An 18,335-nucleotide genomic window follows, 5' to 3' on the forward strand; every position below is an offset into this window, starting at 1 on the left:
CACTCAGAGAATGGACTGCAAACTATCTGAGTGAGGGACCCTATATCTGACTCTGTCCACCATAGAGCTCACCACAGAGCTGAACACTGAAGCACTTGTTATTAGACAATTTAATTTATATCTGGAAGTTTAAGCGGCCAATGTACATTTAGTATTGTTAATAAACTTGGGCCAGGCATGGTGGTTCATGACTGTAATCCTAGTACTTTGGGAAGACGATGTGGGTGGATCATTTGAGGTCAAGAATTCGAGACCAGCCTGGCCAACATGGTAAAAACCCATCTCTACCAAAAATACAAAAATTAGCTGGGTGTGGTGGTTCACACCCGTAATCCCAGCTACTCAGGAGGCTGAAGCAGGAGAATTGCTTGAACCTGCGAGGTGGAGTTTGCAATGGGCCGAGTTCATACCACTGCACTCCAGCCTGGGCAACAGAATGAGAACCTGTACCCACCTAAAATATAAAAATAAAAATAATTAAAATAATTAACTTAGCAGTAACTGATTGAAAGCTTTCTATAAAATACCCCAAACATCCCATTATTTTTAAAAATGCAATTATCTAAATGCTCTTCCTCCTCTGAAAACACCATGCAATTATTCTTGGCATTATTTGAAAAAATAGAAGGTGCTTCCAAATATCTGAATACTGAATGGCTTATAAAATTTTTAGATAAGAAAGTATTTGACTTTTGTGGCAGTGGCAGGGATCTTTTGCTTCAGGTGGATACAGCTTTTAATAAAGGAGTTTCCAAAGCTTCCCTATGTTGTTATGTACTGTTCAAGAAAGCAAATAAAGTTAACTAATAGTAATATTTTATCTTTCTATACAACAATTGTTACAAGAATCAAGGCAATGTGACCATTTAATCTATGTAGAGGCTCAGGTGACTCTATTTGCAGTAAGAAATGGTAAGGTATGAAGAAGTCATATTGTTTCATAAGCCCTTATGATAAATTAATGACATACATTTGAATAAAATATAACTCATTTATGACAATTCCTGAATATAAAATGCCAGTGCTATCTCAAAGTAAAATGCAATGAACATAAAATATGTTGGCATGATTAATATACTATTTTAAATAGCAATACCTATGTATAAAACATAAATGTATAACATAAAAGTACATATTCATACAAAATATATTTCCTTCAACCTACTTAAAATAAAGAGAGCTCCTGTTCTTAGTTGGCTGATGGAACTAACTGAAAAAGGTCTTGAGAAAATCGGCATGTTGTCTAATCTTCGCCATTTGATTGTTGGTTCTGGATAACCCTGAACATAACAAAGTAATGTCACATTTGAGCCAATTTCCATAGACACGTCAGCAGGTTCTTGTATGAAAACTGGAGGTGCTGGAAGACATTACAAACAACAAAAAACTCATTGGTATATTATACAGGCATATTAAACATAAACTTAAATATTAAACTGTCAAATCATTGAATTTGAATTATTGTTCATATTATATTGTAAATTTACCCCGTTGATATTCCTCTCTTATGTAAAAACAGTGGGTGTTTCTTTTTTGCTTTATAAATAAAGAGAGACACTTAGAAGCCCAACCATTTCCTTAAGGTGATAGATGATTAAAAAGCGTGGGACTTCAAATTATAATTACCTTAAATAAAGAGAATCTTTCATTCTAAAAATTTGTTTTCAATTTTAGTTTATGTCAAATTGCTCAAACTTTAAGACTATCTTATAAATAAGTTGGCCTTATAATAAGATATTTTTGACACTTTCCATAACTTACTCCTTTGGTTGAATTTTTAATTTATACCAGAGTTCATTCTTCCATAATCACTATATAACAAGCTAACACTATTTACTCCTAAATTATATCCTTGTTCAATATCATATTCTTGCTTCTCATACCTTTCACATTTTTGAATTAGAGAAATTTAAATTTGAGAATAAATGATACAAATGACAGAATGTAGTATTTGATAAAAAGAGAATAGGAAGAGTTTAATATCTTAGAATTAAGAAATGATTCAGAAACTATAAAAAATTATAGATAAGAGGCTAGAGATATCCACATAATTCAGGTAACCACAGAGTTCAGGGAGGAAGACATAGAAATACATCAGAGGCACATCTTGGAAAACATAGGAATCCTTTTTAGGGAGGATACTGTCAGCAAGTTCAAATAGATGAGGCTCTCAACACATCCTGGAAACTTATGCGCGATGAGACATCAGGCAAGGAGAAATATACAGGGTACTTTGGGAGGCAATGGATGAAACCTGCTCATATAGGCTCTAAGAGGTGTACCCTAGGGAAAGCTCCTTGATAAAGTCAAGGTTAAATCTTGGTTAGAAATGATCATTATCACTTATAGAGTCAGAGGTTGTGTTAAGTGCTATCCATTAATTATCTCATTTAATCTTCACAATATCTCTATGGAGTAAGTATTGTTATTACTCTGATTTTATAGATGAAGAAACTGAAACACGGATAGTTAATTTGCTAAGTGTCACATGGAGTTGAATTATGGAAGCAGGATTAAAAGCCAAGTCCATTCAACTTTGGAGTCACCATTGTTTGTGATTATATTAACTTCCCCTTTTCTGTGGGTTCTCACAACTGCTCATAGTCATACTAGTTAGCAGGCTCATAAATATTCCTACAGAGATCACTTTTCTTCCCATGGGAATTCTGGAGTTGATGTACAGTTGTCTCTCAAGCAGCATTAGTGGTTTTTAGTATAGGTTAAAGAACGTCCTCCATCTTTGCAGCCTCATCTCCTATTATTTCCCTTTATAAATGTTACTACCTGGGCAATCAGCATCCCTTGTTCTTCTCCAAACAAGGACTGACCTTTCTCATATCGGTACCTTGTTATTACCATCTCCCATAAATGTAATGTCTGCTATTGATCTCTGGCTGTTGAAATATTGGCAATCTTTTAATCTGGTTTAAAAGGCCCCTCCTCTATGATGCCATCTCTTACCAGTTGAGATGAGCATGATTTCTTCCCTCTCTAAAGTTTCAGAGAACTCACTCTCTACCATTCTCATAGCAATCACCACTTTCAACCTGTTGTTAGATTATGTTTGTTTTTTATTTCCTAGAGAGTTTATATTTGTAACCATATTTTTATCTTTTACAGCAGCTAACATAGTACTTTGTGCATTATTCATGGCCACTGGATATTAGTGAATGAATTTTTGTAATCAGTATGACAACACTTCAGTAATAACTCAGTGTGTGTTTGTGTGTGTGTGTGTGTGTGTGTGTGTGTGTGTCTGGTGCATAAGTGTGTATAGCAACCTTGACCCAGTACATTGAACTTTCACATGGCAATTTCAGAAGCCCTCTTATTTATTTATTGAACCTAAACAAAATTAAATTAGGTTAAATACCACAATTGAACAATATGTTTTTATAAATAAATGGTGTATCAGTGTTTAGATTTTTCTTAATCCATCTATATGGAAATTTGACTTATAAAAATAATAGGCAAAATAAACATATTTTAAACATAGTTAATAGAATAGCTCATAGCTTGCTTATTCTAAGTGATACGGTTTGGATCTGTGTCCCTGCCCAAATCTCATGTTGAATTGTAATCTCCAATTTTGGAGGAGGGGCCCGGTGGGAGGTGATTGGATCATGGGGGCAGATTGCCCCCTTGCTGTTCTCGGGATAGTGAGTGAATTCTCACGAGATCTGGTGATTTAAAAGTGTGTAGCACCTCCCCCTTTGCTCTCTTCCTTCTGCTCTGGCCATGTAAGATGTGCCTGCTTCCCTTTTGCCTTCTGCCACGATTATAAGTTTCCTGAGTCTTCCCTAGCCATGCTTTCTGTAGAGCCTGCAGAACGGTGAGCCAATTAAACCTCTTTTCTTCATAAATTACCCAGTCTTTGGGATTTCTTTATAGCAGTGTGAGAATGGACGGATACACAAAGTCTCTAAGACCTAGTTACTTTTCTCTGGATAAATGGAAATCATTTATTCTAAAGCGGGTGGCTGTTCCGAAAAATGGAAGTTAAGTTTAAGAGTTTCTGGATATGTTAGGCTCAGAGTATGGGCAGGTAAATGCGGTGATGGACAGAAAACAAATTCCAGAACAGCACAAAGATATGCAGAAGCCTGGAATCAACCAACTACTTGGAAGAATACCCAGTTTACTGACACATTACAACACAGGCTTCAGTGAAAATGAAGGCAGATTTCAATTTTCAGAACTAAGAAAGCCAAGAACAAACTGGAATAAAAAAGGATAAGCAAACCTCAACCTGTACCAACAAAACTCAATTAAGACAGGAGAAGTCATCCATTGTAAAGCAGCTTTGAGAACAGCATTGTGCATAAAACAAGCACAAGGTCAAAGAATATATGTACTGGTATCACGGAACAAGGCAAATGAGAAAACCAGGCACTAGGTAAGCAGCCAAGGTAGCATCAATGATAAGCAAACCTCAAAAATGAAGCAACTCCTAATACAGCGAAGAAGCTTTTTAAATACTTCCTACTCCTGAATGTAGCCAACATGAACTCCAAGTGAATTACAGTGAGTAGATGGTAAACACATTAATGAAACTATGGGGAAGAAGAACAGCAGTGAGTGTAGTACGGTGCACGGTGCTTCTACAGAGGAGGCTGTTTGCTTAGAGAGGTGAAGAGCACACTAAGTGGCTTCAAATGGCAACTCTAAGATTGAGAAAATTATTTTACCTCCTCCAGTTAAAATATTCCCATGAACAAAAAAGGCATAATAACATTTCCTATCTCATGTTGTTAAAAGAGATGATCTTTATTAATCATTTAGTATATAATAATCACTCAGATATAAACTCTCATTAAACATATTATAGAGTTAACTTATTAAATCTCAACTGGAGTTTAATATATCTACGGTTAATTTCTGTGGTTAGTTTAATGTATCTATGGTTAATTTCAATTTTGGCTTCTTCATAGAGTCTGTTAGGATGATGTTTGATCCTCTGAGATTCTAAGTATTTGTTTGCAAGCATCTTGAGATCTGCACAGGGTTAATGCCACAGTATAACTTTGCTGTAACTTACATATAGATATGGCTGTGTACACACATTATTCTGCAAACATAAAAATCACAAACAGATTGACCATCTTGCTGCAAAAATTATTCCATAAAATTATTCTAGTTCCCTTAGGGAAAATTAAATATATATATACTCCATATGGTGGCTCTTGCATTATTTTAGTCAGAGATTTTCTTTCCTAAAATGACTGGACACATTGTTTTGGTTCCACCAAACCACAAAGCATGAAACCACAGTCTAAGACTCAAACCCTGTGTGGTATGGAATGCTACAAATAAAATCACTGCCAAGCCAACTTTTTGTTTGATGTAGCCAGTCCTCTTTCCTTCCAAATGACTTCACAATCCACTATCCCTTTTTACAAAGGATAAAAATCATTGGTAACTTTCCCTGTTGACGTGAAATGTCCATAATTTAAAACCATGATAATAAGTAATAGGAAAAAGGGCACTCACTACAAGAAGCTAGAACTCAAAAATCATATTAAATAGGCTTTTCATTATTTTTTGATCTAGTATTGTTGATATGAAGTAATATGCCCACAAAAACAATATGAGAGTTCAAATAGCTAAATGATATGGATAAAAGCATGCCTTTCTTCCTAAGTCATAAGCTACTTAAATTTATGCCCAATAGTTTTGGAACTCAAATGAACAATTTTATGCACTACTAAGCTTAATACTTAATTTGTCTCAAGCCCTTTCTTTAAAAAGTTAAGCTGAAACAGTGATTTTCACATTAAAATCCCGATGCTTAATCTTAAATACTAAGCTGCTATTACATAGGCATTTCCATATGATTTTTCAAGGTTCAAAGAATCAAAATGACCACTTAATTTGTGAAGTTAATATTCATTTACATGATACATGTTTCATTAAACAGCTTTAGGGGAACAGCAGTTAACAGCTGATATGCTGGGTGTACGTTATGATGATGTCTCGTTTTATCTTTACAACCAACCAGTGAGGTAGGTACCACTTAGATCATTATTTTATAGATGAGGAAAGTTTAGGCAGAAAACCCATTCTCAGTCAGAGTCCACCATTTACTTAACCACTACATAAGTTCTGGGGAAAGTTTTGATTTGATGTGCGTTTACCTTTAAACCTAATAGTGATAACTATAATTATCACTACAACTGTGATTTGCATGGTTCTTAGCATTTACATATTACATTTGCTAGAATATGTAACAATAGTGTGATGTGAACAGACAAGGTCTAATCAACTTTTGTTATTCAACAAAACAAGCACGAGGTCAAAGAATATGTGTACTGGTATCACAAAACAAGGCAAATGAGAATACCAGGCACTAGGTAGGCAGCCAAGGCAGCATCGGTGTCAAGCAAACCTCAAAAATGAAGCAACTCCTAACACTGTGAGCTACAATGAGAAAGATCTAACAGCGAATATGGAAATAGTTAGTGCATAACAGAAACATGAATGGTACTGACTTTAATACTAAGTTATTTGGCAATTGTGAACAATGGTCAAGGTTACAATAAACAAATAATTTGGCTTATGTTGATGGTTCTGTCAGGACAATTACTAGAATAAAAGTTGAAAAAGCCATTGTTTTAGAAAGGGTCACAGAGAATGAAGATCTTGAGTATAAGTGAAGATAAAACAAAATTCACTTCTGTTCAAGAAATAAAGCATAAATATGAAACATTTGTTAGGATGTTTCCTAATCCAATGTAAATCACCCCAACGGAGATAGTGTGAACCCTTATATGGTGTATCACTGGACAGAAGAAGGAATCTGGAAATTCCAGAAGCTAAAAGGGATTATCAAGAAGGCAGCAAGTAAGGAAAGAAGCATGTGCAAAAGACTCTTAGGATTTCTACAAACTTTGAGGGGACTGAGGGTGCAATTACCTTTTTGCTGGGAAAAATTACTGAGACTGTTTCTCTCTTCCTCTAGAGCTAGACAAGTCTAAAAGAATGTTGAGTAAACATAAAATATCTGTGCAGGAAGGAGGTAGAAGGAGAACTAGAAAATGTTGAGAATTACAACGTTGTACTCAGTATATTTCTTGTAAACAAGAATTCTCTGTGTAGTGACCCTCTTTATCTGGGCCTTACATTTCTAAAAGCATTACTGTGTTTTACATCCTGCTTGCTAGTAGATTCAGAGCTACCCTCCACCCAGAGGTTCCAGTCTTATTTTCAAGGCATTTCTCTTAATAACCACAGAGTTTAGTCATGGTTCAAACATGTCTTACAGTGTCCTAGACAGATTCTATAGTGGTCTTTGTGGTCATTTCCAGCTTTGTTGATTCTTCCCCAAGGGCATAATCACCAAGAATGCAAAGTGTTCACCAGACAGCTCAGGGGCAAGGGGATCATAAAAGATCCCAGAAAGCAAAAATTTAGCTTACATGAAACAAATATCAAGTTTAGCAGGACATGATTTTCATCTAAAGACTTAAAACAGTAGAACTAAAATGTTTTGTGTTACTATATTCTAAGAAAAATAAAAAGCATTTTCTTTACAGTTCTAACTTTTGCTTTAAAAAAACAGTCTGGCATGAATATCATCATATACAAGTGAAAATATAGGACAATTGAATGCAGTGTCATATTTTATAAGTTCTAAGTGACACAAATGTTAAATTATCTTAAAAATTAAATGGCAGGTTCTATTTCATACAAAGTGAACTCTGTTTTATGTTTGACTACAATGCGAAGAGATTTTTTTTTAAAAGAGACATGAGGTAGACAAAAAAGGGAGGACGAAACTTCTTGAGTAACCTACATACGGTTGTCTTGCATGCACTGTATCTTCATTTTGTGATTGACATTTTTTTGTAGTATTTATTTTATACACTGAAGAGTAATTTTCTATTGAATTTTTTTAAGTAAAAGCACAATCTGATACCTTTGCTGTCATCAATATCTTCAAATTGTGATCTAGGGCCAAAGTATAATTTCTGGCCTCCAGATGTTGATACTTAGAAGTTTGGTGGCAGAATGGATGACTCTTAGTAGGGAAACAGCAACTTGAGTTCAAATATCCAGGTTCTGCACCTCCCTAACTCTGTAACCCTGATCAAGTTGCTTAGCCTTTATAAGCCTCAGTTTCCTTATCTATAAAAAGGAGATAATTTTAGGATCTTTCCATATAAAAGTTTTTGACACAGCGAATGGTACCTAGAAAGTGGCTCAGTGTGGTGGCTCATGCCTGTAATTCCAGGACTTTGGGAGGCTGAGGTGGGTGGATCACGAGGTCAGGAGTTCAAGACCAGCCTGGCCAACATGGTGAAACCCCGCCTCTATGAAAAATACAAAAAAAAAAATAGCTGGGCATGGTGGCAGGCGCCTGCAATCCCAGCTACTCAGGAGGCTGAGGCAGGAGAATTGCTTGAACATGGGGTGCAGAGGTTGCAGTGAGCCAAGATAGCACTACTGCACTCCAGCCTGGGTGACAGAGTGAGACTCTGTATCAAAAAAAAAAAAAAAAGAAAGCACCTAGTAAATGCTAACTACTGTTATTATATTAATCTGAAATGCATCCTCTAATTTTGCCATTCTGATTAATAATTCTACCAAATAATTTCAAGTTATTGAACATGAAGAATAACAGATCAATTTCAAAACAAATTTGGCCTATAAGATCTGGAGGCTTACAGCCAACATCCAGAGTTATCTTGCCAGTTGCTCTTCCAGCCTCATTGATGGCTACACAGGTATAATCGCCAGCATCCAGATCTTGTGTTTCTTGAATCTTCAAAAGTCCCAAGAGAGGGTCAATAATGAGGAATGCTGAGGGCCTCAGCTCAAGATCTCCTAAGTCAAAACAAAGGGGAGAACATTAAACACTGAAGTATTAAAGTTGTTTACGCTGCTATTGGTTTAATTTCAAAACTTCCAAATAAAGTTGATTGCAAAGTTTTTCAACACAAGTGTTTGGCACAACATAGACACTTTCTACAGTCTAAAGTCCAGACCTGTAATAAACTGTGTATGAATATTTTCTATTTATATCTGTATGTGTAACTAAATAAAAAAGGAGGAGTTCTTTGAAGCTACCTTGGGGAACTGGGAAAGCCTGGCAGTCACAACCAAAGCTTAGGTAACAAGGGAGTGAGGAAATGAAGGTTGAAAGGAGGTTTCTACTATCTTTGTGGCAGGATGCATTTGGTTACTCAGTAGATGTTTGAGAAACCAGAGGAATTTTATTTCTGCTAATGACCAGTGCCTTGAATTTCCCAAGAATGACTTTTATTTGAAGGCAGAAGATGCCTCAACAAAGCTATGATTTAGGTTAGGCTTTTCCTTATGCTTCCCCTCCTCCTCCTCCTCCAGGGCATCTCCTTGCCAAAGAATAGAATTAATCAGGATGACCACTATCATAAAAAAGTACATAGTACTGTACATAGTACTGGATGTTTAATGCCAGCTCAGTGTCCACATCTTTTTTGTTTTTGTAAAGGGTGACATCAAACACGTCAGGATTTTAAAAACTTCCAGGAATCTTGAGGGTCATTGTTCTTAGAGTTTCATAGTATTCCCAGATGTCAAGCCTGAAAAGGTATTCTCCAAAATACCTTTTGGTCAGCCATCTGACCTTGGACTGAGGACCATGGAAGTAACTGTCTTAGCTTCTAAGAAGCAAACACAACTCAGGAGCTAGTACTAAAATTCTCTAGGAGACTGCAAACAGCAACAGCCAACAGACTCGGGGCAACAAATGGACAATTCTCTTTCTGTTTATATAATTTTCAAAGGCAAGGAGGTCACAAGAGCTCTAAATTTGAGAAAAAAATTACATCAGCAACCGTCAGTGCCTAAAATAAAGTATTTTTCAGCATTCCAATATTTAAAACCTCAATCATGCTTTTAAACTTGCTACTACATACCACGTGAAAATGAGAGCAGTAACTAAAGCTGTGTCGATATGCCTCTGAGAAATTTTTATAAATAAAAGCAGATGATGTTGACATAAACTTTCCTCACACCACAGGAGGATGCAATCTGACCTCCCTGTTCATCGAGTATTAAAATGTTTGGACTAAAATGCATTTAGATTTTTGGAATTTACTTTCCCCTTATATTTCTTCTGTAAATGTCAGAGGACATTAACAGGATAAAATAAAGACTTTTTTGCTAGTAGCTTTCTATCAAAATAAAAATGTTTAAAGAATAGCAGACATGAAACAAAATATAAATTGGAAAAAACTAGTTATATTAAGTTTCCGTTTTAATCACATTTTGATAGATTCTCCTTTCTTGATTTCTACTGAAAAGTTACTCATCAAATTATTGAGAAGCTATAAATACAGAACCTTTCAGATGGAAGTAAAATAGTGATTATTTACTTTTAATATTAGGTAAGACTAGAAGAATGTTATACATAGTAAAATGTATAAACTTTACTGACAATATATTCTAGGGTTTACAGTCATTACCATTGAGGAGAGTTCCCTTTTTGCTGCAGTTTAAATTCAATCTGGCCTCCGTGGATATAAAGACTAACAGAGAGATCATTATCTCTGGCATAAGATCTTTTCAAATAATTGATAAGTAAGTAGTTATCAAAAATGTTTGTTTAAAAACTTAACTGTACTCTTAAAAGATTAATAGGGACCCTGGTGAATTTTTATGTGGATTATGTTTATTTGTACTGTATATATATATATAATTTTAGAAATAAAACTGAGAAATTAAAAACATATACATTCACTTATTTTTAATAAATGCATGACATTTTAGTATAATAAACATATTATATTTTTAAAACTGTATTTTCAAAACATGAGAAATTTAGTGAGAAGAGAGGCAGTGTTTCACATTTTTGCACATCTCTATAATCTCTAATGTAGCATAATACAAGACAGTTGAATGCTCATATCTGCTTCTCCACTGACTCTATTGAACATCACACATCACATAGCCTCCAGAAACTCCATTATTCACTTTTGAGATAATAAGAATGAAAAAGGCAACATCTTAGTATTATTATGAAAATAATTTTGATCTCATGAATCCCCTGAAAGAATTGTAGGAACCCCTAGAGTCTCCAAACCACATTTTAAGAACAACAGATCTAAATGAATAAATCTAATTTCTTTAATATTTTACCATACATATTCTTTTTATAAGATTTCAATAGTGTTTTGATTCTCCTTTGAACCCACTATATGTTGCTCATTTCTAAAAATAAAAGATCTAAAATTTCAGAGAGCATTTGTGCTTATGGAATTCCTTTTCTCTAATGGTCTGAATGGAATACGGTTTGTTAATTTTTTTCTTTCAAACACCTACTTTATTCAATCAGAATCACCTCAAGGAAGGTATGAGGAAAAAGATATTCTTATGGTGAAGGCAGGAACTCTTCCTCCTCACCCCTATGGTTTCCATAAGGTAGCCTTTTCCCAGCCTTCCTGGTGTCTTGTCCTCAGCAGAGATGGGACTGGAAAGCCCACCTGCTCCTAACCCCCTCCATTTTGAGGCCAGTTTGCATTCACAGGAGTTTGTCCCCTCGATTTACTGTTGGTGGTCCTAACTCTACTCTGTTTATGCATAAACTGTCTGCCTGTGACTTGGGAGGGTATGTTAGTTGACCTGATCCTGGAGGTCAGGGCAGCTCTGCCTATTATTGATGAACCCAGGGAACACATCTTACAATGTATCAAATGCCCATATTCTATCTCTGTTGGTTCATAACTTGGACAGCAAAATGATATATTATTGAACCCACTGAGTGGTAGTATCTATAGTTGAGAGAAGAAACAGAGAGTAAATTCTAGAATCTCTCATGTGGTGGGTACCTAGTTCCCTATCTCCTCTTTTAGTTTCAAAGCTATTTGTGGGTTTAAGATGGGCGTGAAGACTAATTGATTCAGGAGCACAGTCCTAGTTTGGGAGAATAAAAGACTTTTTGTGAGACTCTGCTATATACACATATATAGAAGTTGGCATTTCCATTACTTTTTTGAATTTTTATTTTCATGATAAACTATTGAATGACATTTAAAATAAAGAAGTACTGTCTATAACATATTTTCTTGATATATTTAATTATAATGTAAATTTGAAATTGGTACTGATTTCTTTGGCAATTCAAAAATTTAAGTATTTTAAGAAAGTAAAATTAGTTTATGTTGACCAACATAAATCTGATTAAGGAGCAAACTCAGAAATGCTTTCTTATCAGAGAAAACATGAAGACTAAAAATCTTTCAGTATGGACAACCAGGAAAATGGCATTACTTCCTAGTTTCCACCTTGCTTTTGATTTATATTATTTAAAACTATTTATTTTCTACATAAAGCCTTTCTTTTTCACCTCATGTTCCCTAAGAGTTTGAACTTGAGGTGAATTCCTAATTTTGTGATTATGACATCAACCTGTTGCTATGGAAATGTTTGTGATTTAACAAACAGAATCATAACAATAGTGCTTTGTACTATTTAACACTTTTCATCTGAAGATTAAAAAGTATTTCGCAAACAGCATCTCAATAATCCTAGCAACCTCCCTGTTAGGGTGTTTGCAGGATTTTTTTTCTTTTTCCCGTAATTGGAAGAACTGAAAGAAGCAGAAGCAGGGCTTTTTACACAGATATCTACTGTCAGCATCTGAGCCTGAACCAGGATCCAAGTGTATTCTCACCAAGGACAAGTGGCATATAACTGTTATTTTATTATGGAATCACAGAGGTGCAATCTTTATGATACAAATATAGAAAGATAATTTCTATAGCTGAGACAAGCATTTACCATGTATGATGTAGCTGACCTATCAATAAATACATTTATCTTTCAACTCTCTGTAAGCTTCAATGTGTATCTTTATTTGAACATGTTGTAGAAAGTATCCTTGTGAATCTAGAAAACTTTTTAATAGTGAGAGCCATCATCTCTGAGAAAAGTGAACTAAAATCAGTGGGGCTATTTTAAACATTAACTGAGTATTCTTGGATAATTTTCTTCAGGAAACAATCCTAAACTAACAAAGAGAATGTTCAGCTGGACTAGCAAAGGCGAACTTTTCCTGCTTTGATTTTCACAGTCCTGTAATCCATACCAGATGTCAAATCCTGAAATTCAGAGTTGAGAATTTTGAACTATTGTCTCCAGTGAGATCATAAACACGTTTTATGGGGCTGCAAAGTCACACACCAAAACAAAGTTTTAACAAATCATTTAAAAAAAAAAAAAACAAAACTAAGTGAACCAGACACAAACATACTGAAGAAATGTACCTTTGAACCATTTAACTTGAGGTGGAGGAATACCAGAGGTTTTGCATTCCATAAGGGTTATATCCCCAAGGGCAACCAAGAGCTCACTCTGAACTACCATCAATTTAGGGGCTTCTGAAAAAAACAAAAACGCAAATAGTCAACATTTAGCACAAGACCAAATGGATTTTGTTTATGTTTACTAAATGAACCAATTAAAAAATCTATCAGAATTTATGTGCTTGTGGCCATTACAATATTTATAAACCGAAAGAAACTCTTGTAATGCATATGCACATAGGTGTATGTGATAAAAAGATCACTTATCAAGGTCAAAGAAATGATATCAGGAAAAAAATAATGACTAAAACAAAAATTAATTATGATAAAACAAACTCCAAAAAATTTAGGAAACTAATGGAAAGTTCTTCATGAAAAAGAGTTATATAAGGAAAGAAACACCTTAGAAATCAGAATACATCTTAGAGAAACAATACTAAAAGAACAGAGAGAGGAATAATTCTAAGAAAAATAGAGTCAAAAGAGGGATAATGGTAAGACTGACAGCTAAATTAAGACGTGAGGATGATACAACCGTAGATGAATTTGTTAACATTTTCTACGGCATTTTAAGGATATTCATGTCTAACTACAGGAAGATATTTGCAGTCCAAGCCTAAAATTTGCATTTACAAAAAGTAGAGTCTCCTGGTTTTGACCCTTCTTTTCCCTGTGATGCTAAATATAGACATTCTCTAAATTTCTGTTCTTCACTCTGCTTCACTTGCTTGCCCAATGGTTCAGTTTACTTAAACATTTTCTCTTAAGGAGACATTTTAGGACTTCCTAGCTTCAGCTGAGGCATTTTTAAACAAAGCTAAGTTAGCTTCTCACAGATCATGTAATTTCTCTGCTAGAATACCTTCAGTGATTCCTACTGCTTTCAAAATTCCATCGAATCTCTTTCAAAAATTATGAATGGGTGCACAGCTTTTTTTTAACCTTACCCTCTGTTACACTTCTCACTTATCACAAGGTACAGAGCTTCACTGATAGCCCAAAACACAACAGACTTTTACTCTCCTATCTTCTTTGCCTTTCCTAAAGTTATTTCCTCTTCGTAAAATGCCCTATGCCACAACCCTTCAAATCCCACTCATTCTTCCAGACAGCCTAAATCCTGTCTCCTTTGAGAAATCTTTGCTAATTCCTCGGTCTGAATTAATCTTCCCCTCTGCCAACCTCCCACTGTAGTACTTGTCTGTCTGCCTTGTTATATTTCTGTATATATCCACCCCCATTATGTAAATTCTTGAAAAGTAAAGGCTACATGACACACGTTTTTAAAATGTTACACTCCAGTCTCCAGCACAGCATTTTGCATGCTGCATCTCTAGAGGTGCTTAATAAGTTAAAATAAATGTATTTAATATTATGGCTTCTATGTGAACGAGCCAAAATTTGTTTTCACAATGGAAGTAGAATTTGGTTTCAGTCACTTGTTCCGCATTCCCAGCTGTTTTTCCCTCTACACTGTGGTATTCTGTGAACATTTTTAATTTAATTATCTCCAAATCTGAGCCCACTTTCCCTCTAAAGGTGTTCACCATGTGCCTTCTTTATTTCTATAAATGAGATCACTTCTTTCCAGGCTCTCAATTCAATACTTGTGACATTTTGGTTCTCTCCCTCACCTATACCTTCAAGTACAATTCTCTATCTTTATTATCTCTTTTGAATCCTTTCTTCTCTACTGACAATTTCATCATCTTACTATGAATGAGACTGAATAAGAATGAATGAAAGGGTGGATTGCTAGCCATTGATTATTCACAATTTATAACCTGGATCTGAGTATATGATACCTTTATCCTTTATTTGACTAATAAAGACAAAATTAAATAGAAATCTTCTATAGAATAATTTTCATGAAGTACGCTTCCAATAAATGTTTAAGTTTGGAGGAGGAAATTAAAGATAAAAAGTAAAAATCTTATTATATACAGTTTTGAATATAAGTAGAAATTATAAAATAGAAGTTAAGCTAGAAAGGAAATAGAATTTATTAATTTAAAAGTAAAATATTGCAGAGAACAGATGAACAGTGGAAAGATAGAACTTTGTGGACAATACGAAATTATTCCATAACCTGGAAGCTTCCTTGATTTCTGTTGACTAATGAAGCTTTTCACTCTATGAACTTTTAACTTAAATTAGTTACAATATTTGCTTCAATCAGTGTGTGAAATGAATAATAAAGTATAATACCATGTATACATTACTAATATTAACTTTTCAAAAAAGTACTTTTGCATTGCTTGATGTGATATTCATCCTATTTTAATTGCCTTTTAAAGTGATTATACTTGCCAATGTATCTGAGAGTAGAACTCTGTTTATCTGTTCCAGCTGAATTACTTGCCAGGCAACCATAGATCCCTGCATCTTTGGGAGCTGCATTTTTGATAAATAAGGTACCATCTGAGGTCATCCTATACCTGTGAATAAAAAACAAAAAGAATATAAAATTGAAAATACCACAATAGTAATATGAAGATAATATAGTGCTTTCCTTTAAAATATTTTCAAATGTTTTAGAGTTACATTTTTGGTGTTGATTGTAGAAATGGTTACCATCATTATTTTATAAGCAGAAATGCAATAATAATAATAATAATAATAATAATATCATGCATCCTATATTGGCTACATGCCAGCCGCTGCACTAGAAACTTTACATTTATTTTAATCTAAAATTTTCCTAACACCCTAGTGAGTTAAATACTATTAATATCCCTGATTTACAGGTGAGCAAAGAGGTTACATAACTCACCCAAAGCCAGAGTTAGTAAATGGAAGAATTGGAATTTGCATCCAGGCAATCTTGCTGCATGTGGTGAACTGCTATAGTAAATGGTTCTTCAAAATGAAAACCTTAGAGATGTAATGTCTCATGTCACACAGTGAGTCTGTGAGGAGTCTAGGAATAGAATCTGGCTCAACTGGCTGGATCATACCTATGACCTCTTTACTGCCAAACCCAGAGTAATGGAAGCCCCATGGCTGGATACTTTGTTGTTTATAGTCCACATGTTTATTATACTCTAAGAGCATGAGTGGATTCAATGCCTTTAAAAAGCACCCAGTGGAATAAAATACTACCCACTGTAGTTTGGTAAAAATGGAAGTAATAACAAAGAACGTCTGAACACATTTTAATTAGAGCTACTCATCTGTTCTTGACCTCTCTCTTCTGTTAAGTCCAGGACAATGTCTTTAACAGATCTGTTGAAACTATATGTTATTTTACCTCACAGAAAGTTTATTACCCTCATTTCAATTACTCAAGTTAAACTAACTGATTGGTGCTACGTTTGCAACTCAAAGTACTGGGAAGCACTTGGTCCCAACTATTGAATTCAAGACTCAATAACCTCAAACTTTATAAAGTCATCATTTATATTATTTTTGACATTCATAGCCTGTTTAGAAAATGTAAAGCTAAGTATTGTGGTCAAACCTCCCTTAATATTAGGGATTTGGTCATATTAGTTTGGTCCAGAAGTCTCATCAATTTTTCTCACTCAATAAAAACAAAAACATGATACAAACCCAGTACCTGTGTGAACCCACGATAAACGTATCATTAACGGTCCAGGCAATCTTTGGTTTGGGATACCCTGTTGCAGAACACATGATGGAGACCTCAGACCCTCCTGTGAAAGACTGATTCTTGGGCATCACAGTGACTTTGGGTGGTTCTGCAAATAAAAATATACGTATGTAGAAAAATGCCAATTTATCTTGATGTTAGAAGCTTCCTGTGTTAGCAGATTTGTAGGTTTCTCACCATCACATCTTTATTGCCTTCCTCTATGGATGACCCCCATCACGGATATGGCAGGAAAGAAACCAATGGTAATGAAAACAAGGGAAGTAAACTCTCTTTGAAAGTTAAATGAATTTGATCCCGATGTTATATTTTTGTGTTTCCACTGGTTACCATGAAGCCCCTTGCTGGCTTGCTTCCACCAGCTGACCTACAGTTTATGCCACTAATCTGACACTTCCCTATAAACCTCTTCCCAGGCAAAGTCTCTAAATAGAGCTTTTGGCTCTTTCTAGACAACAAATGTAGGATTGGAGCCACAGCTTGTCCTGACTATGCTGTCTGCTTTGTTCAACCTGATCTTTCTCTTTTTATTTATTTGATCATAAGTTTGTTATGGTCAGAAACCATATACTCATATTATTCCATATTCTATTATATTCTATAGCATTTAACATCCTTTGCATATCATGCAGTGGCTCGTATATAAAAGACACTTAAAACTTTTGATGGAACGCAGTTTCCTAAACTGTAACCTGGCTCTGAATTGTAATGTCTGCCTGTCCCTCCCAAGATCCTGCTACACTGGTCATTTGACTCGTGTCCGTGCATCCACAAGACCTCAACTTAAAAAAAAAATCAGTTATTCAAACTTTCTCTTTCATTACACTTCTATGGCAGGAAAAAGACTTTTGAAAATGCAACACTAAATCAGGAATTTATCATCAAAAAGAAAACAATTCTCTGAGATAATTCTGGGATGTTGATATATTTGTTTTAATAGATTACATGTTTTACATCTATATTACCACACAATAAGAATTAATCTTCAAAGAAGGTAACATCAAAGAGATATTAAGTAGCTCCTAATGTAAATATCCAACAGTTAATAAGGTAAACAAAAGTAAATTAATTTCCAGTGTTTGAAACAGACAGATTTCATAAGTATTAACATAAATAAATTCATTCAATGACATCTGCTTTTTGCATAATTATTATGTGCCAGGCACTGTGCTAACTTGCAGGGACACACAGATGAACCTAACAGGCATGCTGTCTGCTTTCCATTTAATTTGGTTTTTACTATAAATAAAATTGAGAAATTCAGTTAGCCAGTTAGATGTGAATATATTTATGATATATCTTTCCTGTAAGTTGGTCTGCAAATTGTGGCTTAGTTTCACTAAGAAACCACTAGCTTGGGGAATCTCTATACATGTGAAAGAGATACAAATGGTACTGCTGGGTGGCGGCAGCTACATAACTGAAGGAAGCTAATTAGT

At 34.8% G+C, this 18,335-nt stretch overlaps 1 protein-coding gene across 1 annotated transcript in view; it reads right to left on the reverse strand.

The window, feature by feature from the left end:
* Positions 1-18,335, reverse strand: part of HMCN1 (hemicentin 1) — a 434,555-nt gene that overhangs the window by 208,623 nt on the left and 207,597 nt on the right. The window contains exons 12-16 of the mRNA XM_030818744.1: positions 16,843-16,984; positions 15,594-15,721; positions 13,245-13,358; positions 8,665-8,823; positions 1,166-1,360 (exon numbers count right to left, since the gene is read on the reverse strand). Of these exons, the coding sequence (XP_030674604.1) occupies positions 1,166-1,360; positions 8,665-8,823; positions 13,245-13,358; positions 15,594-15,721; positions 16,843-16,984 (738 nt within the window). The remainder of the gene's footprint in view (positions 1-1,165; positions 1,361-8,664; positions 8,824-13,244; positions 13,359-15,593; positions 15,722-16,842; positions 16,985-18,335) is intronic.

Source organism: Nomascus leucogenys, chromosome 9 (genome assembly GCF_006542625.1).
Source record: "Nomascus leucogenys isolate Asia chromosome 9, Asia_NLE_v1, whole genome shotgun sequence".
Lineage (NCBI taxonomy): Eukaryota > Metazoa > Chordata > Mammalia > Primates > Hylobatidae > Nomascus > Nomascus leucogenys.